The 25,288-nt window shown below is 36.7% G+C and overlaps 1 protein-coding gene across 16 annotated transcripts in view; it reads right to left on the reverse strand.

Moving 5' to 3' along the window:
* The window catches only part of EYA4 (EYA transcriptional coactivator and phosphatase 4), a 150,699-nt gene that overhangs the window by 112,439 nt on the left and 12,972 nt on the right, over positions 1-25,288 (reverse strand). For all 16 annotated transcript variants that reach the window (XR_009747108.1, XR_009747109.1, XM_061474837.1 and 13 more), the window contains exon 2: positions 19,862-19,964. Coding sequence is in view for 14 of the 16 variants with exons in the window: in XM_061474837.1 (XP_061330821.1) it covers positions 19,862-19,894 (33 nt within the window). In the remaining 2 variants the exon portion in view is untranslated. The remainder of the gene's footprint in view (positions 1-19,861; positions 19,965-25,288) is intronic.

Consider the following 25,288-nt stretch of genomic DNA (forward strand, 5'->3'; position numbering starts at 1 on the left):
AAGGGATGATTCAACAGTATTTCTATGTATGTGTTTATCACAAAACTCTGATTTTGCAGCAGTCTGATTATATGCATTTACAGGAAGAAGCTAATCATCTTTTCCCTAACGTCTTACCTGCCTCTGTTCCCTCCTCTCCACTAGACAGGGGAGAGGGGAGGGAAAGAGGAGTATGCATTTCCTCCAATAGCTGTTTTGCTCTGCTTCCAAATCTATGCAGATTATCATAGCCCTAGAGCTAACTGGTTTATATCCATAAATATGTGGGATGTGGGCTATAGGTGTAAAAATGCACAATATCATGCTCTAATTCAAAATTTTAATATAATACAGAAGCAACATTCTTTCATTGCTTTTCTGTCTTGATCTGTGATTTTTGGGGAAACTACAGGCCCCAAATAATATACTAAAAAGTAACATTTTTTTAATGCTATTAGGGAAAATTTTTAAAAAAGAACCCAAGCCTCACACTTCAAATCCTTCCTCAAGATAGTTATGGTCTTTGTAACACATCATCTTTTGAGCAGTATAATATGTACCTCCTTATCAAAATTAGCATTTCTCAGCTGAAGAAACTACCCACAAAAAAATGGAGAAAAAGTCAAGTAAATTCTTATTTTCTGGAATGCCATGGTTCTAATTACATCCTCATAAAATTGTACAGATTACCTCAATTCATCATCATCCAAGAAGTTAATATATATTTATTAGTTTTACATTTCATCTTATAAGCCGAACATAGCTCAGCATCCATTGTATACAAAGTGAGATGAATTTTGGTGTAAAAAATTTTCCCTCAAAATACATTTTTTCTTGCACACATTGAATAATAAAGCCAGCATTTTCATCAACAGTATTTCTGTTACTTATTTAGCGGTGTTCTATGAAGGATCTAAAAACCTAGTTATGCAAGAAGAGTTAGAAGTACATTAGGGTGATGCTGATAACTCAAAGACTTAAAAAAATAAGGATGAATATTCTTATTTTAGAATCTTTTTGTAAAATATGTGCTGCCAAAAATATGTGCCACTTTTTAAGCACAAACTTAAAGAGGAGTAAGCATGGAAATTTCATTCAAGAACCACTACAGTACTTTGGGAATTTTTTCTCTTAAGAGGAATGTTTTTCAGTCAGGATCTTTCTAACAAACCCTTGATAGTTTTACAGGAGTTAGGTGAATAGATAAGGCTTTTTCCCATTTTTTTACTGAGCTGGGAACTTAGACAATTCTTCTCCATTACCACAGTCTGATTCTAAAGCTACTTTAATTCTTAATGCCTTAATCACTTGTGCTTATTAAATTATTTAAAACAAGCTCTGAACAACAAAGAAAAAAAGGATCTTCCTTTGCAGTTAATGAAGCAAAGGAAAGTTCCGGTTTCACAGAACCTGTAGGGTTGAATGGGCAGCTGAGGAAAGATGCCCTTGAAAGTATTGTTTTATGCCTTTTGCCTTATTTTTCTACTTACATAAGAGGGAAATAAAGAAATAAAATTGGTGCAATAGTAGTGGCAGAGTTACCATCATATTATAAATTACTTCCCAACAGGAAGTAATTATTTTCCTTGGTTCTGTCAATTCATAATGGCCCATGATCATCTTCATATTCAGTATTCTTGCTCCTCAAAGTTGTAAGTTACAAAACTAAGTTTACTGCTCCAGTGTCATCACAGCATCACATGCCGTAACAGTTGCACAGGGAATCTGCATCTACCCTCTCTGCAGTTACCTCCTCAGGAAAGCTGTAAAATAGGTAGGCATGTGGAAATATCATGAAAAGGGACGAATCCAAAACAAGGGATAAATTTAAATATGAAAAGAAAGAATCAATGGCCACACAGGGCTGGTACATGTGCATGGCAGACAGACGGGTGATTGTGTCAAACCTGTGAACAATTGCGTTTTCCACAGGGCTCGAAAGCACAGTCTGAACTCATACATTAACAGCTGCTAATGAGGATATGCTCCATCTTACCTGTCAAAAATGTATCTTAATGAGACTAAGCACAGAGATGGTATTGTTCAATCAGCAAGTACTGTCAGCCTTCACAGAAAACATCCTGGTTTATCGCACACAGAACACTGGCATCTGGGTGTTGGGTTTTGGTCACTCTCCCTTTTACATTATCCCCTTCTGCTCCCAGGCTGTGTTTTTCTAAGAGAATCACTTTAGTGAGGTTTATGAAGTATTAAGCATTCTTCAAGAAAAAAAGAAAAACAAGCCTACAATATTAAGAGCATCCATCCAAGCAATGAAATAGCTAAAAAGGCTATTAACAATTCAAATGAAAGACAGTTTAGAAGAAATTGTATCACTATGAAATGAGCATAACTACAAGAGACCACAGAACATCTTTAAAAGAAAAACCAAACCAAAAAATTAAATGGCTTTACCAAATGACTTTACCAAAATAGGAAGTCAATTTCTTTCCACTCGTCCAAAGATCCTTTTTGATATATGTATTTTGTAATCTTTTAGTACATTGCCAAGTTTGAAGAATATTTTGTGTTTTGAATATAGAGACAAAGCTTCTTGATGCCTGTGCTTTTTTTCTATTAAATACTCAACAGAGACCTCAGAGGAAACACTGGAACCTACCAGAATTCTCAGAAGTGACAAATAACATGCAAACTGCAGTTTATGTTATTTGAATAACCTCCCAAAACTAGACACCAAACAAATCTTGAAATGTTTTTTGAATTTTATGTATATACAACTACTTAAGTGTGCTAACTATAGTGATTTTGTGATTTGTGGCCTTTTTTTCCTTAGTAGAAAGGCAACAACACTAAATCAGCAATACATTATTACTACACATTATAGAAATTATCAAGGGTGAAATCAAATTTATTGCAGCTGTAACATTTCCAAAAGAGAACAGGAATCTGGATCTGTGCCAAAGAACACACTTCGGGCAGTCAATCACATGATCTTCAAAATAACTAAATTAATTTTGTTGTAAAAATAAAAACTAAACCCCACTAAATATCAAAATCAAAGGGTACAAAAGTGTTTTCCAGATTGATTTCTTTAACAGCTGCCATGGCATCTAGATGTCTAGGATGAAAAGCAAATACACTTTCTAGCAATTACAACCTGTATTTATTCAAAACAAAGGGATTTAAGTGATGAAAACCATAAATAAAAAGCCTGATTCAGCTCACAGATGAATGCATCTTATCAAAGACTGAAACCATCTAGAGCAGTAGGAGACTTCCACAAAGTAGGAATAGCAGAAAAAAAACAACCATAGTTTGTCTTCTAATATCCACCCCCAGAATGTCCCAGTTGGGAAATTACAGCCCACATGCCAGTTACTCTAATGGGCCCCAATTCAGAAAAGCATACTTATTCAGGAAAGCATTTAATTAAGCACATGCTTACATGCGTTTCTGAATCAGATCTATGGTACCATAGGAAATGGGTGCAACAGATATAAAATGCATGAGTAAAAGTAACTAAGAATTTAGCTCCATAGCATAAGCTTTCATTTATGTACTTCTGTAGTTTTAAGATACGATGCACTGCTTAAAACATAGCACAGCTAGCATACTCAACTGTAAAATGCAGTGTGGCTCAAAGGAGACCTGGGCATAACGATATTCAGGACCCATTCAGTATCTCACTTGCCTAGTTCACTGCAGAAAGCACTGTAAAGTGCAGCGTACCGGTTTGGTTTTTTTTTTTTGCATTATTTTATTTTCCAGCAGATGGGCAGCTTCGTGCATATTGATGCAATGGGCATAAATGTCAGGTGGCCAAAGAGCTGTTTGTCACAGTTCTGAGCTACTGACACATACCTAGATAGATTCAGCAAAACCAGGGAGCAAGGAAGGAAAGATCTCTGCATGTGTTAATCATGCATAGGAAAGATTACTTCAAGAAGGTCATTCCTTCGGTTTCACTAGCAGCACCTCAGAGCAAAAACTGTATTTCCCCATCCATTCAGTGCTGCTCTCTGACAAACCTGGAGCTGAAAAAGGTGGCCACCAGCAAGTAAGGTCGCCCAGCGGCTGCTTAGAGCAAAAGCAGGAAGCTGAGTGGGCACACGTGGGCTAGATGGATTAAGGGCCACTAACAAGTTCCAAAAAATACCAAGTTTCAATATGCTGTCATAGCTGCATGTGATTGTCAGCCAACAGGAAAACCCTGTGGTCTGCACTTAAACCTAGTTTAAGAACAGTAACTTTGTGTATGCATGGGAATACTAGACACCTCTTCTTTAGTTTCATGTAACTGTTTTGCTAAAAAAGGTTAGTTCACTTCATCTAGTTCACGCTGATCTTCTGTCTTAAAAATGATAGTATCACTTCTATCACTTAAAAATTATAAAAACACTAAGCTGGATAAAAGTATATAGTAGCAGAGCCATTCAGAACACTGAGAATCACAAAGTTTAAAAGTATTACTCTGCCCATAAGAGCTTTGATCAAACAGATAAAGGCTAGATTTGGGATCTCCCTCACTGCAAGACAACAATAATTTTAATATAGGACCTTCTGTAGTTAGATTAATTAAAAGTACTCTACAGAATTAGCTGGGTTAGATTTTCGTTTTTCTTCATAATTCTCTAAAATTCTCTCAATCAATTTCTCTCAGTAACTGAGTGGGAATTTACAGATTTTTGCTGGGCACACACACACCATTACAACTCAAACAAGCTTAAACAAATCTCCCCAAAATTGCCAGATTTTCTCTCATGCTCCAACTGAATTCGCTCAAATGACAGACATTTCCAATATCAACTACAAAACACTGGTTGATGAAGTGCACATACACCTATTACTCCCACTGCATAATACAGCATAGGGTCTGTAGGGTTCGGTCTGGTTACCATGTATTTTGTTACTTTGTTTACTCTTGTTCTGGAAGCCAAGTAGCTTCTTCTGAATTAGACCGGTTTATCAAAATTCATTATTTAAAATCTTAACATATTTCAGTATTTAAACAGCTGGAGACGTAACAGGTGTTAAAACTAATCCATTAAAAAAAAATCTTCAAACTATTTCCACTAACTTTTACACATTAAAATATTTACACTGATACCAAGAATGTGAAATTTCTTCACGATAATAGGAAGCTTTAATCCTCAAACCAGTCCTTCCGCTGCATACAAGCAAACGTTAATGTACCTGTAAATGAAGCAGATAACCCCAAGAAAGGGCAGGATCTGCTGTAAAACTGTGGTGGTACTAAGTTTAATCTATTATTTCTTTCCTTTAAAAAGCATCTGCAAATTACTTAAGTCCCAGGGAAGCAGTAACTCACAACCCAAAAAGTAATACTGGTCTTAGGCACTTAGTCTGCTATTCAGTATAGACTGTAATAGTTTTAATAAAGATGACCAAAACTATTCAGAAGTCTAGTGTTGTACAAATGGGCAGGTCTTTAACTGATGGTATGAGAATGTATAAAATGTTTCTTTATAAAACAATAATTTCAAATTTTATATATTGTAAAGTAGGATAGTTTTAAATTCTAGAACTTTAATGATTTAAAATGTACAATACCATAATAGACAATGTAAAATAGTTCATAATATGGCTAATTACACAGAATCATAGAATAGCTAGGGTTGGAAAGGACCTTAAGATCATCAAGTTCCAACCCCCCTGACATGGGCAGGGACACCTCATGCTAAACCATGTCACCCAAGGCTCCGTCCGACCTGGCCTTGAAGAACCACCAGGGATGGAGCATTCACAACTTCTTTGGGCAACCCATTCCAGTGCCTCACCATCCTAACAGGAAAGAATTTCCTCCTTATATCCAATCTAAACTTCCCCTGTTTAAGTTTTAACCCGTTACCCCTTGTTCTATGGCAGCTACTGTTGTCACAACTAGAAGACCTCTGCTGGCATAATAACAGTTATGCTCCCCACTTAATACACATTTCCTGCTAAATATGTTTGGTTTGCTCATATTCAAAACATGTAAAGACTCAGACATTTATCCGTAATTATAAAAAGAGATGACTGCACATATGAATAAAATGTAAGTCTTTACAGTATCTAAATGTTGTCAAAATTCAAGGACTTGATTCTTTGTAGGGGCATAAGACGAATGTCATGATCTACTGGAATTATATGATAAATCTCTTGCTAGTTAGACAGATGTTGGATGTTTTTCAAAATGTACAGACTGGAGACAGGATCCGGGATATGCAGGCATACAATGAGACTACTAATGAACCTTAGACTGCTATTCATCATAAACTAGATTCTGGAAAAGTTTTTGCCTTCTCCCAGAAGATTTACTCAAATGTATTTTAAGCAAAGTGAGCATGTACTGTATGAAGAAAAATAAGAAGGAAAACCACATCCCCACTAGCCTAAATGCATCACTAAAGAAATACTACATACCAAAGAAATTCACTACATATGTGAGTGTATTCTATTCTCTTAAGGTAGATGGGGATAGAAGGATGGTTGCCTGGAGCAGACATAGCATTCCTCTTAGTTTTTATTATATCATCTATAACAGAACCCTATTTCTTTGCACTGAAAATGCACATCTCCTTTATTACAGGTCACTAGTGTGGGTACTCGGTAGAGCAAACACAACAGTTCTCTCTTGTGTTCTAGCACATCTTGCCATTAAAATAATGTGTGATTAATAGCTTCCTTCAAGCAACTAAGAGAAGTACAAGCACAAAAAGCTGAAGGACGGCTGCAAGCCCATACAGCAACTTCCCATTTACGTACCCTTGCAGTGGAAAGCAGTGCCAAATGCTACATGCTATACAATATCTTTATTACATTTTTAGTATTTGCTTTTTATTAATACAGAAGAGTCCTCTCAGTTACAGAAATGAGAGTGTGATTTATCCCATTATTTTCTTTCACCTACAAGACAGCTACAGTTTCTCTTTTTCTAAGACGAATATTTTCTCTGTTTTCCCCCTTTAATATGACATCATTAATCTTATGACTTACAGGACGTTATAACCTCACAGTATGTTTGAGATGATGTCAAATGGGAAGCCCTGGGAATGAAGCCAAGTTCTAGTAACTCATGGATGTCAAACTCACGAGCATACCTTAGGTTGGCCTTGGGTAACTCACTCGCTGGGTTTCTCGAATTTAAATGCAGGCATATTCTTCTAAGAAAGCAGAGAAGTTACACATACAAATTTGCCAAGTGACATTCCTAATACTTATAAATAAAATGACAGATTAGTCTCTTCCTCCATCTGGACTGACCTTACTGCAGACCAAGAAATGGCAGACAATGGCAAAAACGTGGTTTTGGACTTTACATGATAGTAATCTCTTTATTGAAGCCAAATGCAAGTGCCTCATCTCTGTAGCAGTAATCATAACAGAGACGAGATTACTGCAAATATCTTCATCACCATCATAAAAATCTTACTGTTATGGACAGATTTACATGCAAACTTTTGCTGCCTGCTTTGTACTGTGGCATCTGCTAAAGACTATTTTCTAAAGTCAAATTTCAAGGGAAACTACTGACACTCCCCTGAGAGAAGAGCCTCATAAACTACAAGGATAGTTAAAAAAAAACCAAAACGTTCCCTGCACAGTCTAATGTCTGTGCCCCAACAAGCTTCAAGACTTTCATAAAAGTTTGATTGTCCAAGATAAATGTTTATTAATATTAAGCTTAAAAGCTGCCACTGAGCAGCAGCAGAATAGCAGGGACTGATTCTACCATTCTCTCCCAGCAACCAGTAGTAAACGATGGGTAAGCACTGGGAGCAAACCAAGTTAGCTCCAAACATCAGAGGATGTTCCATGAGCCTCCCCTAGACGACATTTATTTCCTTTTTTAAGTAGTTAATCAGTCATGAAACTTTGATCTTTTGATACAAGGGAAGCATTGGAAAGTGCAAAACATCAAAAGAAAACACAGTGGCTTAGCAAAACCAACAGCCAAAGAGCCACATCTGTGTTATTCACACCAGCAGGCAGCCATGCTGCATTTCACTTTTCTACATTGCTCTATACACTGTTGCTGTACATACTTCCCTCACAGTCATCATCTGGCTATTCTTTTACCAATGGGTGCTATTTTCTATCTTTTGCTCTCTTTCAGAATTAAAAATTTGCCTGAATATCACACATAACCTCAACTGAAAATTTTCTCAGGGAAAATGTAAATCTCTCAGAAGAACTGAGCTAGGTATTACAGATAGTATGAGTATTATATGTTAATATAATGCTAAAACATTATATTAACATTATACACCTTTCAGCTATGAAACTTAGCCATGTTCTATGTCTCAATGTAATTAATGAAGAAACAACATTGTGTCTCAACAGTACAGTGTATAGAATATTTTTCATACACAAATGGGGGTATGAACAATACACACCTCCTGTATGTTGAGAAAAATATTCCGCATTAAACTGTCAATACTAGTGTCATTCTTCTGCACTTTCTGATCTATCCACTGCAATCCTGCTCTTTGGAGGAATTAACATGTTCCATTGCTACTTGTCCTGTGTTCAGCAGTAGCAGTCATTTTTCTCAGTAGCTCGTGCAGTGCTGTGGTTTTGACTTTCAGCCTGGGAACAGCACTGATAACACCGATGTTTTTAGTTGCTGCCCAATAATGTTTAGTCTGACCAAGGACCTTCTGAGCCTCATGCTCTGCCAGGGAGGAGGGGAAGCCGGGAGGAAGCAGAGACAGGACACCTGACCCAAACTGACCAAAGAGGTATTCCATACCACAGCATGTCATGCCCAGTATATAAACTGGGGACAGTTACCCAGAAGGGTTAGATAACTGCTTGGGTCGGGCTGGCTATCGGTCGGCGGGTGGTGAGAGATTGTATTCTCTTCCCTTGTTACTTCCCTTATCATTATTATTATTGGCGGCAGCAGTAGTGGTTTGTGTTATACCTTAGTTACTGGACTGTTCTTATCTCAACCCGTGGGAGCTACATTCTTTCGATTCTCCTCCCCATCCCTCTGGGAACTGGGGGGGAGGAAGGGGGGGAGTGAGAGAGCAACTATGTGGTTCTAAGTTACTGATTGGATTTAAATCATGACACTACTAGAGACGTGCTGCTAAAAAAGGTGAGAAAAAGTTACAGCAATTGAAAGTTGTCATAGTATTTCAGTAAAATAAACAACTTTGTTGATGCTTTCCATTTTAGCTAAGAGTTACAGGGCAGCCTAGCCTAGAAATAATTGTAAAATTACCATGTGTAAGCAGTGACGGCTCCAGTTAAATCCTTCCAGTCCAAGGGGACAGGTAACTAGTGCTGCACAGAAACAGAAAGGAAACTGTGCAAACCACACACAGTCAAAACTCACAAACTAATTCTCTTCACTTGAACAACAGCTTAAATTACTACTCATGAATCAAAATAAACTTCACTGTATTTTCTTCCTCTCACTAGCCAAGGAATGGCTGAACCGGTAGAAGACAAAGACAGTCTGCTGGAAAGATACTGGCTACAAATAATGGCAATAAAGTTTCAGACTCCAAAAAGGGAAATGTTCCTTTCCATAGCATAATAAAGGGGGGGGGGGGGGGGGGGGCTCCAGTGGGGATTCTCATCTTTTTCTGAAACTATGCTAGCAGCAAGTATAATTTCAGAGCACTGTGAGGCACTCAGCTGAAAATTTCACAGGTTTCAAAATACTACATTGTTCCTGGTTAGGCACTGCATCCCATATTCACTAAAGGCCTCAAGAGTGCCCCTGGAAGCCAGAGGTGGACAGCTAGTAGGTCAGCTCCCACTCTTACGACATCCCAGATGGATTTCTGTAACTGATGATTTTAAGGAAACCACACTCCAGCCTTTTTATAACCACCTGTCATCCTCCTTCTTCAATGCATGTCATGTTAGGTGAACCCAGAGAGCAAATAAACCACTGCCCCTGGAATGATTACATTTGCTAGCTTCGCACTCCTACAGGTAGACTAGATGAATTTCACAGCATGATTTGCAGATACACAGTCAGGTCATATCTGTAGCACTGAGCATTAATGCAAGATCAATTATAAATTCAAGAGTATTTACATGTAAAATTTTACAGTGGCCTTTTTGATGCACAGTGGGCTCTTCAAAAACATGAGAAATTCATTCTTCCATGAAGGAATATGTGGTACAAGCTTGCTGACCATTATAGTCTGCTTTTTATCATTATGTATTTTAGCATGTAGGCCACACCAAGATTTCCTTGTCTGACAAAATATACGATTTCCCATACACCACAGAAAAAAAAAAGTAGCAATTAGTACAATTTAAACATACCTCTTTTTCTCCTGTCTTTTTTAACTGCTCACATAAGCTCTTTGAACAGTAGCTCTGCTTGACATCCTATTGACAGGGTTTCAACAACTGGTGAATTTTACAGCTGCATAACACAGAAATAATTATGCTGGGATCAAGCTCTATATACATATTCAATTTTTGTAGACATAAAAGAGAAATGTCAATATATTAACTGCAACTGTATAGCTACAGAATGTGCAAAACTCCAATATTACAAGTAATTCTATATCTTCTTTTATCAATATACAGGTATTTTAATAAAAATATAGAGCATGTCTGTAGACTTTCCAATTGCAGACAAATAAGTCACTTCTTCAAACCTGATTATATTTGGTATGACATCCTGTTAGGCAATTATTCAGTCTTACTTATCAGAGCTCAATACCAGGATTTTAATAGAACTCTTTATAATGTTAATGTCCAAAACAGAAGACAACCAACAGCACCAGAAAATCGGCTGATGTATACCATTATTAGTGTAACATATCTGCTACAGTAGGAATATTCTAAAATGCGGTTTAAATTACATGAACTTAGAGATTTTCAGTAAATAGTTCAGGATAAAGTTCTCAAAATGTCAGTTAATTCTACCCTGTTTAAATTACAATTAGATATTATTTCTAACTGGAAAACTCATGTCAATGTTGCTGTGTTTGCTTTTACCAAAATTAAGCACTACTGAACTCTAGTACTAGCAAGAAAGAACTGAAGAGTTTATGAACAATCAATGATGCACTACATAGCTGCCCTCGGTCGTACAAAGACTGCTTCCTCTACAAATTTAATTTTGCAGTTATCTCCACATGAAATTTAGCATCTTGCAAGAAAAATGTAAAAATTTCCTTCAGTTTATTAAACACTGGATCCCTTGACTTAAGTCATTCATGAAACACAGACTGGTATAAACTCCTTGGAAGCCTGTAATTTTCACTTGTGATGCCCTGAAGAGTATGGTTTAAATTCTCATTGCTACATTTATTAATAAACACGTAAATACATTCAATTTGAAATAATAAACTGATGATATGAGACCCCTTACACCTTCAAAGCTAGGGGAAAAAAGGACAAAATTAGTTTAATTTTTATGAATCTTCTAGATCTGGGTGCTACGTTACAGGGGCTACAGGTTAGTCCTTACTTTTATAATGAAGTACTAAAAACCCATGAAAACTCATTATCAAAGCTGCTTAACTTGGGCAATGAATTTGAGAACATGATAGACAAGGAGTTAGATAACAGGATAAAGAGCAGGATGTCTGGATTGCCATAATTCATCAAAGCTGTAGCACCACTGCAAGAACCATTACAACTACATGGAAGAGAATATACAGAGAAAGAAACAAATACAGCTTTTAAGATTATTTAACATAAACTGAACATGTGAATGTGCTAGTGACTGGCACTTGAGCTTGGTTTGAGTACTTCATCACTTGAAAAGTAGATAATAGATACATAATGGAAGATGATAACCAGTCGCTCAATGCACAAGAAACAAATGTATATAAAGGGAAGCTATGGTTGGATTCAAGCTCTTGAACACTTAAAAACTTATAGGATCTGACTGACAATGCAAAGCATTTGCTCTTGCTATCTGTTGTGCTTCCCTGAGAACAGACATGTGCCCAACACAATAAAGGCTGAGTGAATGTGGTTCCAGAAAAATGCACCCTGGAACAGCCCATGGTGTCCAAGAGGTAAGCAAGTGAAGTTCAGGTAGTCATAATGGTTTGGGGTCCATCAAGGTCAATACCTGCCACGCTGTTTAAATAAATGCAATTAATAATAGTCATTGATGTAAAACACAGGAGAACAAGTTAATCAACTCTGTTAAGTATAGAACACATTGCTCTCTCTGATGGTAAAACCCACTGAAAGGACAGAAATACTCCACAGATTTAATTGCAGAATTATCTTCATTTCATTGTTTCAAAAATTGTCATACTATAAAATTTACTTCATATCTGAAAGAAAAGAAGCTGAAAAGGAGGAAAGGACATGGCAGTGTATTACAGTCAAGCAAACTGCTGAACTGCTGGGAAGCCATGTACTGCACTCAAGGAACAGTCTACAGGACGAATTTTAACAAGAGAGTAAGAATCTTTCAGTGGGTGGGAAAAAAAGAGCAAGCACAGGTTTTTCTAACTGCTCAAAAGCCACTAGGAGGATCACCGTTTAGTGAACAAGTTCCTTCTCACACTTAATCCTATTTGGGCTGATAAATGCACAAATCCAATTTACTCAGAGTCAGTAAACATAATTCCTAAAAATGTTTTAAGCACACATTACTCATTGCTTATTTCTGAACTACAATCATAGTTTGACTTTTTTAAAGAAGGAAACCTGTGCTAACTTTTTAACAGCATTGCTAATTGAAAAAGAAAACCATTTCTTTTCATTTCAGAAATAAGCGTGATTTGCCTTAGCTCCTTCCCATGTATGCTTTGACTGAATCACATAATCAAAAGTTTCACATGGCCCAGAACCAAATTTATTTAATTTAATGCCAAACATGGTTTTACAGAATCAGGACTAACCAAAGATTTGAACTATAAAAATTATATAGTATTATATTGGTAATACACATATAATACCATAACATGTTTGGCCTTGTTACAGTGCTATTTTTATTCCTGTTAAGCAGTCTAAAAAATACTATTGTAATGTAGTTATTTATTGTAGAGATTTGCTTTTTCCAGTGCATACCAGTGGCAATTCATGTTACAAAGAATATCTGACCACAAGATTGTATATATTTCTGTATACCCCTTTTTCTTTCACTACAGGAAAGCACATTAAACTTTTCAGATTAGAATTTGTATCAGTCTTAAACACAGAAAGAAATGTCTTCCCTGCCTATCACCCAGATACAGGTCTATTGTCTACTGGTGTCAGCAAATGAACACACTTGTGTCAGCCAGCAAGTACGACTGCATTTGAGACTCAGGCTTACCCAAAAGCATCTGTGCAAACCATTAGACTTCCACTGACCCCTTTTCCCCTTTTTTATCCTCTTTTTTTTTTTTCCTTTTTTTCTTTAGGCAATGCACCTGGAAAACGAGAAAACCTCTTGACTCCACTGAAACACAAGAATTTTACTAGAGGTGGCCTAGGTTTTCCAGGATAAGTAAATCTTCTGTAAAAACTCTTCAGTTTTGTACAGCTTCTTAAACTCTTCAGGAAGGACTATACATCTTTTCACAGTATTTCTCAGCACTGTAGTTAGCTGACAAATGACAAACTCAGCTTATCAGTAGCTCTGTTCAACAACATTCTGGTTTTATTTTGCCTTAAATATCATGAAACTAATGTCAGGATGCAGCTAACATATATAGACAAAGAGAGAGATATGGTAAACTAGGTCTGTCGCCACATTTAAGAAAAGGCTTGTTCAGTCAGCTCTGGTCTTCAGTTATATTATGGCAAAAATATTCCCATTATGTAGCCATAACATTTCAACACTTCTAACATTTCCTCCTTTAAGTTCCTAGAGATTTAACATAACATAAAAGAGGACAAGGATGTGACTGTGGTTTAATGGCTCTACATGTGCTCAATGTGTTTAAGACATACTTTATAAAATATAAAATTAAATTCTTCACCATTTTATTCTTTAAAAATTTCACACTTCACCCTGTCATTCTTGTCTTTTCTAATAGAAGTTGACTTGCATGTCAACCACTCACATACTGGGGTAGAGCTCAGAGAAAAGTTACTACAGGGAGAAGAAAGAAACCATGGCTGTTACATGATGCTGAAAAAATACTAGCTATAGCCACAAATCATTCAGAAGTATTTGCTAATAAAATATTTCTGAAATGACTGCTTTTATTTTGTACTGTATTTCCAAGCTTTTTCCATAAAAGTATTTAAGCATGTGCCTAACTTAAAGCACATGAGAAATACCATTGACTGTAGTGGTCTTAATCACATCCCTTAATTCCCACATGTTCTTTAGCACACTACTGCATCTGGACTTCTTACAATAATCTAATGAGAATAAACCAAATACATGTTCAGGGTAATCCATATTTTTTGTATGAGAATTTACACGTGAGTTTAACAGACATATAGTAATTAGTTTAATAGACATGAAAGCACTAGGCGTTTAGCCTTACAAAATGAAAAGGCTAGAGAAGATTGATTCACTGTCATACTATCAAATATTTTCTGTGTATTATGAAACTACAGCCTCTTTTTACTGAAGAAGAAAGTATTTCTGGACATGTTAAAATCACCTGCACACTCTCAAAATCAGAAGCCTAAGCTGATATGCAATCACTGTGCTAAGGAAATTATAACATACTGATTTTTGCATTCATAGATAAGACCAACGTGGACATCCTTGGAAATGTCATGAGTAATTCCAAATTAAAATGCAATATTAAAATCAATTAAACATATAGCATTTATAAATTTGGCATGTTAAATGCTTGAACAAGTATCATATCTTACAAGCAAAATACATCTGCAGAGCTTGAAATATGCCTGCCAGATTCTGATGATGCACCATTTATAGGGAGAGGCAATACTTCTAATTAGACTGGCTCATTTGTTCCAAATATTATGTATACACGCATATATACAAGTACTTTCTTAGGTGAATAAGCCTTTGTTGAAACTTCAGAGAAGGTCTACTTGTTGGGCCAGTTTTAAGGCCTTAAAAGAAGTTTTTGTACCTGAAAGTTTTTTCTAGTGGTATTATCTGTTACAATATAATAGAATTTGCCTTTGATATCCTTATAGCATCAGAGCTATAACATCATTATTAATACAGAATTCCATGCTCCAGGAATCTTGAGTCCTCTGTGTAGAAGACAGTATCTACTTTGAGGGAAGTTCATGTAGCTTATGGAAGTAACAATTTTCCCAGCTAGTTTCATCCCTAAAATTCCAGTACGGGGCGTCTTTTAACCAACATCACCTATTTGACAAGATGAATCGCCTGTGATATTCCAAATCCTACCTATACCAAGTGTGGTATAACAGAGGTAAGAACCACAACATTCTATGCTGTGATACAGAACAGTCTTTTAAAGAATGACATTGAAAACTCAGTAAAAGAGTTTAAACTACTTTTTATTCAATTGAAATGAGCTTCAGTCAAAGTTTTCAGCATGCAAACAGGCTGCCCACCCAGAGGGGAGAAGACTAAATACTGCAGGTGCAGGGTTTGTGGAACAGAGAAGTAGCTACAGCTGAACACTGACCTGCAAGGGATCACACCTGACACCTTCATACGTTAAAACAAAACAAAAATGGGGAAACAACACTGTCCAAAAAGGTTGCCAGGGATTGACCAGCTGCAAGTGGGGCATAAATGCAAGTAACAGATATGATAGCCTGTACAATGTGATGAAAAACAAATACTTTACCCAGGGCACAATGGGGATGATTGTCCAAATGTCACAAAAATGAAAACCTTTCCATTCCGGTTTAGTCTCACATCTGCTAGCGTCCTGTCCCACAGCATTGCAATCTATTGTCTAATTCTAAGTTAAAATAAAGTACTCTAAATATGCTTGCTGCCCTAAAAGGGCCAGGGGATGAAATTACACCAGTTTCTAATAAAGCCGTTTGAAACCCTAAACTAGCAAGTAAGTGGCCAAGTTATTTTAATTCTACTAATACAGACTGAACAGCAAAGAATGGCTACAAGAAGAAAAAATAGTGTAAAACTGCAGTTCTCAAAATCCTGTATGTGTTTATTATACCAAGGCACAATAGAAGACCACTAAGGTGCAAAACATTTATCATTTTATTTACCATCTCCAAGACCAGTCTTAAAAAAATTTTGTCTTCTGACTGCTAGATTCTTCATAAATACAAGATCTACCCCACTTCAAAATTCAACAGAAAAATCTTTAACATGCATCTTCTGAAAAAAGTGTTTCTAGTTGGAATTTAGTATAAATCAGCACATTTATTCTGAAGGGTAGCAATAACAGTAACATAAAATCTAACATATTTTATCTTTTTTTTTTTTCTAATTTAGTGTATATAAAGTCTATGGAAACTACAGTTACTAAAATTACATTTTTATCCAGCCACATCTGTTCACGTAAAACCAATTTACGTGGCTTTAAGTATTCTTTTGCTTGACCAGCAGTAGCCTGCACATGGTGACAGACATCACACTAGAACATAAAAAAAGGACCATTTGGTTATTTTCTTCTGTCTGTGAGATACGTGTCTTACTGTTTTCTTGGGTTTTTTTTTCAGAATACTATCAACTGAACCTTTTTATCAATGAACAAAAAATCTCCTTCCTATGCATAGATGTACAAGCATATTCTGCACCTGAATTGGACAGAAAAAAAGAGTTGTGAGCTCTTCAGGACACACACCCCCCCCAAGAAGTACAGTACCATGATATATCCCAGACCAGCCTGTTCCACACTAGCTGCAGGAACCCACTGGATCTCAGCTGCACCTGATGGATCCCAGCATTCCTCTGTGTCTCGTAGTAACTTGCATCATTTTCCTGCTGATCTTCAAAATACGGCTATTTACCTATGTGACTGATGTGTAAAGACAGGAAAACCAAAGTAAAACAAACTCTGCTCTAATTCTGACTCTTTTTATCACTGTATGATCTAGATTAATCCCCACCTCTGCCACATGGGACTGGAAGTGAGAAGCAAAGGAAAGGGAGCACAACAGATTTCTCTGTATGGAGGCTGTACAGTACAATAAACAGGCAAGGACACTACCTTCTGGTGCATAAGTATTTAAAAATGTAGCCGGGCAAGGAATTTGCTCGAAGAAAAAAATTGGAAAAATAAATGAATTACTGACATAATGCAATAAATGGTAAATACATTACATCTAATAAATCCTGCAGCTCAGAAAACACAGCAATTGCTCATTTCAGTCAAATGTAATTCTTTAGAGGCTTGGAGAACAGCCTCTAAACAGGGCACACTTAGATTTCTGAAGCAGCATGTGGTCACTGCTCTGAGACAAAAGTGGAAGAGTTTATTTCTTATATGGCAACAGGGATGCTGTGGAATTGTTCACAGCTGTGATCATATGAGTTTCACCTGACTCTGATATAGTTCAAAAAGACAAATCATAGAACCAATCATTTCTTCTGAGTGTATTTTAAGAGGAGACAGGGTAAACAACAAAAACTTGAGTTAGAACAATTATAGTGATCTCAGGTTTATGGAGAATGTCAGAATAAATGCTACACTACAGACCATCAGACTTCAGGAGGAAGACCTACTTGCCAAGATTAGCCCCATTTCTTTTCCTTAAAATAAAACTTCAAAATTAACCCTGTTCACTGTCCCAAGTAACTGTGCCTGGACTCCTTTACCACGGATTAAAGCCTCTTAAAAGACCCAGGGAAATTAATTCAATGAAGGAATCTCTCTACTCAAAAATCCCAACTGTCCATCAAACATACCATCCAACAGCAAGCACCTTCTAACCCCTCTCAGTTGCAGAAACAGGCAGTCTTTCAAGTAACCAAGGACTAGAATATTCGGGGCAAGGTGCCAGCACAAGTCTGACCACAGGTCGCGCATTCATGGTTATTCACACAATCTAATACGCTCACAGCAGCAGCTAGATCCTTAGGCTCCTTGAATTTCCATGATCTGAATCTTATGCACCCAGCTCCCAGCCAAGAATCTTGAAGGCAGAATGAAGTACCTAGGCTCTTTGAACATGTCAAGACCCAGAAATCCTGCATGATGAGCAGAAACTGCCTAGAGTTAACCAGCATATAACACATTACCCAGTACAGAACACCAGGGCAGTATGAAGGGCTGTAGGATATAAACTTGATATTTTTCTAGAGGTTAAACCACCAAAGATTTGGCTAGAGAATGCCACCTTCTACCTGGGATCTCTAGCCTACAGTCCTGCCCTGCAGCTTTTAAAGAACTAAACAAGGAACACTATTTTCTTTTGATTTTTTTATTTTTTTTTTTTTAATTTGCTGCTGAAGTGAAGAAATAAAGGTTCAGTATCTGCTTTAGGCAGATGGGCCTCACACCACAATTCCTTTTCCCAGAACAGTGCTCAAAACCTTAGTGAGATCTTAGTCTGGGTGCCCACCTGTACAAAAGGAGTGATGAAACAGGACTCTTCCCACTCATTACATTGAAGTTCTGCCACGATTCAGCAAAGATTTAGAATAATCTCTTGTCTTGAATCACAGTTTTCTGTGACACCAATAATAGTGTAAGGACAGCAAATCCTACCTCAATATGCAACATGGCACAGATACCACTTCGGACTGTTTTCATATATTAGTATAAAGCTATACAGTAACTATGAAGAATACTACAGAAATTAGACTACGATGAAGTAGCAAAATGGCTACTAAGGTATGCATTTATCAGGCATCCAGTGGTGCAAACATCTTAACTACTATGAAAACACATTTTTGCACTAGGCTAAACTGGCTCGTCTACTTCCTATTAATAACCTACCATGTACGCTGCCCAGAGTAATTATTTCACAGACTATGAGAGAACTCCTGCTTAATCTTTTATGACCTTTATAAAACTTTATTAAATTATGAAGCCATGTAGCTTTTACACTGTTAAGACTTTCCAATTCTGTGCCATTTTAAATGAGCAATAAAACTCTAGTCCAAGATAAAGTCTCAGATAGGAGCTATCCAGTCAGGAGCAAAGTACTCCTTATTAAAGATTACTGACATTTTAAAAATACACACAACTCAGTTCCTTGCACTTGTGTTACCTATAAAAGTCTCTGCTATTAAAAAAAGACATTAAACCTAGTTTAATACATGGATAACCTTTTTCAGCATGTCAGAAATAGAAATATGAAATCCCTTTGCTGATCTTCAGTACACTGAGCCCAAGCTGAGACTCCTGGGGATTATGGTACTTGCAAAATCTACCAGAACTGTGACCACTAGAAATTAAGATGTTAAAACCAAAGCAAATAGGATGGCAAGCCCAGCCAACTATAAATTTGATCAGAGCATGCTGCCTCCTTAGAACTGCAGCCTGGTGCTAAAGAAGTCTGGAGACTATACCCTTAAAGAAAAGTAAAAATTAGAAAGGAAAAAGGAGATGAAATATTCACCCATTTTTCGCAGCTATTTCATCAATGACAAGAGGAATGACCCTCTGACATGGGACAGGGAGATACAGTGCCAACTCTCACAATCCCTTTGAGATTGCAGGAGAGTCCTGAGACAATTCATGTATGTCATCTGCCACAGCCTGACCATTTGAAACTTCTTGTTTGTGTTTTGATAACTCTTACTTTGGCAAAACTGACAGACCATTATGGATATACATTTTGATACAATTATTTGAACAAGGTATATGACTGTGCAAGTTTTCTTCCAGTACTATTTTTCCAGTGTACCTTAATCACATGCATCAACCCTCCAACAATTCTATTTCTGCAAAATCCTATACAACTATGAGCTTTTACCTTGCAAGAGGTAAAAAAGATTAAACCCACTCATTTTGTGTATGAGCTAAGAAAATGTTTCAATCTAGAAGCTCAGAAGGTTTCCCCAGATCTCACCATAATTCTCAAATCTGAAGTAAAATCCCTTTGAACACAACTTGAACAGAATTCAGTTTATTCCATTCAATTTAGCAACATTTGTACTTACTGACTGTTCACTTAGATCCTGAGAGTCTTCCATGGAGGTTATTCACCTGTTTTTTTCCCCAACAAGCAGAAATTATCTTCCCTTCAATTTATAGCTCAGTAGTCTAAATTAAAAAAGAGGAGAAAAAATTAATGTGTTAGTCTGTGGGCCTCACTTCTAAGGCAAATCTGCAATAAACAAACACGGTAACTGAGGCAGTGGTTTTACTATAATCTACAGCAAAGGTCCCATTGGCTTCTATGAAGCCTAATTTCATATAAAATGTTTCAACACCTCCAGTATTATTCTGGGAAGGTACCTAAAATATACCAGTAGACGCAGGAATACTTAGAATCATAGAATCATAGAATAGTTAGGGTTGGAAAGGATCTTAAGATCATCAAGTTCCAACCCCCCTGCCATGGGCAGGGACACCTCACACTAAACCATGTCACCCAAGGCCTCGTCCAACCTGGTCTTCTTCAACTCCTGCAAGGAAAAATAGTTATAAAAATAAAACAATGAAAAAGCTAAAATGTTTAACGCAGGCAGTTGTTTAAGTAGACACCAAAGATAACCCTTGGGAGAACATATTAGAAAGACTATTATAAAAGGTTGAACAAAACTGCTTAATACACATTTAATGATAACCTCTTAGTCATTAAACGTCTAGCAGAAAAAGCTTATTATGCAATTATCAGCATGAAGTCCCCTCTCTAAAGTCCATTAAATTCCTTTAGGATTAAATAAAATGCACAAAGTGGTTTATAACAAGCAGCTCCCTACAAAGTGCTAAATGACAGACATTACCCTAACTACCTGCTATGTCTATGCCTTCTCTCATAGGATGAATCACTCTCATCAAATATGGAGATCTTCAGTGGAAAAATTCTAAGAGCTCTGTATACAAATGATTACAGTGACCTTAACTATATATAGAGCCACACAATTATATTACAATTGCCATTCTCAGAAAAGATCCACTCTGGATTTACACATATTTGCATCATTTAGAACAAAGCATGTGCCAGGGATACTTCACATATGTAATAATCATAATATTATTAATCAAAGCTTGTCTTACATTTAAAAGATAACAAAATATATGACAGTATCTAAACACATAAATTAAGGAACCCAAACAACCATGAGGTGTTTATCAATATTGCCATGGATCTGTTTATCAACAAGAAGCCCAAGAAACCATTACCTGTCAGTATATCCAACAACATGGACATATTACGGATCTTTGTTTTCAGTTCTGACCTGCACTTTCACTTTACGCTACCTCCACCCTGCATAAATGTTACCATTACTTATCTGAGGTTCAACAATGTGTAATTCTGTTGGCACTCACAGAACATTTGAAAAGAACCATAGCAACAACCTATTACACCCTATGTTGCCCTGTGTCTATCTCCTTAGTTTGAAGTGCCTTTAGCTGACATACCTCTGTTTGCTCAAGAAAATATAAATCCCCATTTTCCCTTGTGTTTTGCATCATGTGATTCCTATAACATACACACATGCACGTTCGCAGCTCCAGCCTTTCTTTCCAGTCTCACCTGGATTCTTCCTGCCACCAGATTACACCCTCCTGTTTTCCTTTCCTCTTCTCTAAGTTGCAAAAGTATTTTCATTCCCATTGTGCTAATTTTTGCCATGATGTTACATAAGGAAAATACTAGTTGTAAGCAAATCATGTTGCATATATTTCACCTTACCAGAAAGCTGAAAATAATTCCTGTTTTTCAAAACAGCTTTAGTGTCCTCTCAGTTCCAAGACACTGACATCTTCACCCATGATGCATTTACCAAAACAGTAACCACCTCCCACGGTTTTTCAGTCAGCACGGGGTCCACACCCTTGTATTTGTAAAAATCTCCTGCAGTCTTCATCCAATGGAGAGAAAAGGGAAATTGAAAGGCTTATCTAAAACACCCACTATAGGTAAATTTCAGAGAGGAGCCTACCAAGAACAATGGGTATTGTGATAAAACACAGCTCTACATGGCATTTCCTGAGGCAGCCCCTGCCCAAGGAGGCAATTCCAAATATAAAGGCAATTTTTTACAAATATTCCTAAAATATTCCATGAATAACTTAAACACAAAATCTGCTTTAATTTAATTATGAGTTTGAAGTATGTGCATGTTATTGCATTAGTAAGACTGCCTGCAGAAAGAAACAGTCAAGCACTTGGTAGTAAAATACAAAATTCGGAATGAATTGTTTGACTAGTTTTTAAGTTTACTGACTGGAAGTCAGTACCTGGTTTGTATTCAAACATTAAATGCCCTAATTCTGACTGTCAGTGACAGAAAGTGACAGATCCCTCACTTTCTGTGTAAAACTCAACTACTACTTCACTATGGCGCCACAACAGATGGAACCATATTCACATTTCTTTCCATATTTATCAGGATCTTAACTAAAGCATACTGAAATCAACAGATGGATGTCACCTTTTTCATTAAAAAAATAAAATGTATCAATATTTGAAATACATCCTGACCATGCAGGTCCAACAGGAGTTTTATAAAGAACTGCATATGGTTCATGCACAGTATTGCGGTCCAAAATTCAGGTGTATGTATCCACTGGAATACATCATTAGATATACCATTTGTATTAGTCCCCTTTTGAAAAAGACTGACCTTCACAAATTTTTAAACTTAACTGAATTTTAGGACAAAGACAAGGTCTGCAGAAGTACCCAGTGTGTTAAAGACATCTTTTGCATGAACATGCTAAATTAGAAGTTTCTAGGGTATGGTTGTTCAACTTCACACTACCTCAAAATTCTAATACTCTTAATGGAAATTTAACTTTTTAAAATAAAATTCAGAATTAATATTTTATCAGTATTCTACCTATCAACTGCTAAATCCTGCTACATTTTGAGCCCAGTAAAAGCTTCTGATTATAACCAACTGCTAACACAACAATTTTTATAATGGCAGTTATGCCAATTGCACTTAGACCGAATCCTTTAGGGTTTAGTTTTACAAATTTGTAAAAGAGGAGAAAAAGTATTAGAGAAGTCAGTGATTTAAATAAGACCAACATTACTCCCTAATAAAGATATAAAATTAAAGGATAATTGTAACCTCGTGCTGTTTTATGAGGCATTAATCCGGTTACCAATTCAACTTTGTAGTTTATCCCATCAAGAGAACTAGATTAAAAACAGAGGGAGGGAGGGCACTCTTATCCCCATTATATTGCAAGTGTTTCTAACTGGGTTTAAATATTTTTAAAACTGTTGTTAAAAGTCTTAAACTCACAGACAAGCCCGAATGAAGAAAAGTACCTGTTTCTGCTCTTGATCCAGTCCTTGCAGATGTGGCTTTAAAACTGATGAAGTGTTTTATGTTCCCAGATAAAAATTTTACCTTTCTAAGAAATGTCTTAATTAGGAGAATTCCTGACTTTCCTCATCAACAAATGCATTTAAATCTGATTTTTTATTTATTTATTTTTATCTGGGGGAATAAAACACTTCATCAAATTTAAACTGCAACTTCCAGGGCTCGACCATGAGGAGAAACATGTGTTTCCTCCCAGAGATACATCTATAAGTTAAAAAGAAAAAAAAAAAGAAACTACTTGATGATTCCTGCATACTGCTTTGTAAACAAAAATGCAGGACAGCAAGGATGTGACCTTCTTCCTCTCAGTGATTTCTCCAGAAAATTAGGATTTCAACAAACGACAGACTGAGGCAGTTCCGTTTTCTATGGGATGCCTAGTAAGATCCTGTGCTGCAACTTTCACAAGCTCAGGATAGAATGTGAAGCTTGGGGAGCCACATGTGAAAAACAGCCCTAAAGCACTGTTTCCCAAAGGGTATTTCAGAGGCTGCTTCAGGCCCCCCAGTCAGCCAGATGGAGAGATGGAGTTCCAGGAAGAATCCATCATCCAGAAGAGGAGTTAGGCCATCAGATTAAAATTTTCCTCCCTTTCACCCTAACCCAAAATCTTAGGAAGAAACTCCTCTCTTGATCCACAAGGAATTGGTCTTCTTAGGTGAAATATGGGGGGGGGGGGGGTCCTCTGTTTCTACCACAATTTTTTTCATGTTAATCCCCTTGAGCACACTGTCAGTTTCTTTTTATTCTGTTTCATCTGAAGAACATCTGCTTCTACTGAGGTTATATCAGAGTCATGCTCTGGCATACACAACAAGAGGCAGAAAATCCCTCCCAAATCTTCCATCCTAAATTTACAATATTGCTTTTAACAATTTGAAATGTGTCAGTAAGTAGCCTAGAGAAGAAACTGAAAGAATGTTGCTGTGGTTAACATAATTAACTCATAGCCACAAAGAAGATTGCATTTCTATCACAGCCACAGGTTGAGAGTCAAAATGTAAAGTGAGAAATTGTCACATACAGAGCAAATTCCCATTTTCTAGTGCTCTACTTCAGAAACGTGTGATAGTAGTAGTACTTAGTGCTTATAACTGCAACTGAATGAATGCAGGAGGTGTAGCAGTAAAGTGACAACAAATGGGGACCAATTCCAGGGTCTAAACTCACCCAGACTCAGGCAAGCTTCCATCTGGGTTTGCATCGGTTCCTAAAGAACCATGCATCTGAGGAGAGTGAAGCATATGTGAGGCACTGTGAAAGGTTATGCAAAGCTGGTAATGAGAATATTAATTGCTAATGAATCAGTGCATATGAATAGCAATCTCAGTAACTGATACAATTTTATGCTAGCTGCTTCTCACAAAATTAATTTCTTTGAAAGAACAGGAGAGGGTACAGGCAGTAAGAAACAGGCACCACCTAACAATCATTTCTTACTTAGGAAAACATTCTTCTAGTTGTCTGCACATGTATCATGTGCAGTCTCATGTGAAAAAGATAAAACATAACCTAAATTAAAAGGAAACCAAATGCTGATTTATTAGAATTTCAGTTTAGCCTGTATCTACAGTCCAAAATCGTATTTCGGGCAGCAGACACATACTGCTTTCTCAGGCCGTAATAGTATCACTTTCGAAAAAGAAGAAAGATCCATGCCCCAGATGGGGAATAAGACTGATGTGCTTTATAGCCTACCTTTCTTCAAAACTCAAGTGAAACTATTAGCAGGCAAGTCAATAAGAAATATATTCTAATTTAACACTTCTAAAATAAGCAGAATTGTAATCATAGGGCTTTCTAGAAACTGGAGATCACTGTCATGCTTTGACAGAAAAAGATGTCAGCTTTCTTATGTTGTAAGGCAAAATGAAAACTCAGTTCTCAACCTAACCTCAGAAAATCTAGTACTTGATATATTTCTGCCTAATTTTACAAATAATTTATATTTGTAAGCATAGTTATATTAACTAATCTTTAGCTTCATTGTCTTTTGTGTTTTCTCTTATACAAGCACTGTATCTTCTTGAAGTGAGCGCCAACACTAATAAAAAAATTCTTCACTAGTGGAAAAAA

This window comes from Pezoporus flaviventris, unplaced genomic scaffold, assembly GCF_033815535.1.
Source record: "Pezoporus flaviventris isolate CSIRO_AGI_PZ_B2104156 unplaced genomic scaffold, CSIRO_AGI_Pfla_v1 ptg000081l, whole genome shotgun sequence".
In the NCBI taxonomy this organism is placed as follows: Eukaryota; Metazoa; Chordata; class Aves; order Psittaciformes; family Psittacidae; genus Pezoporus; species Pezoporus flaviventris.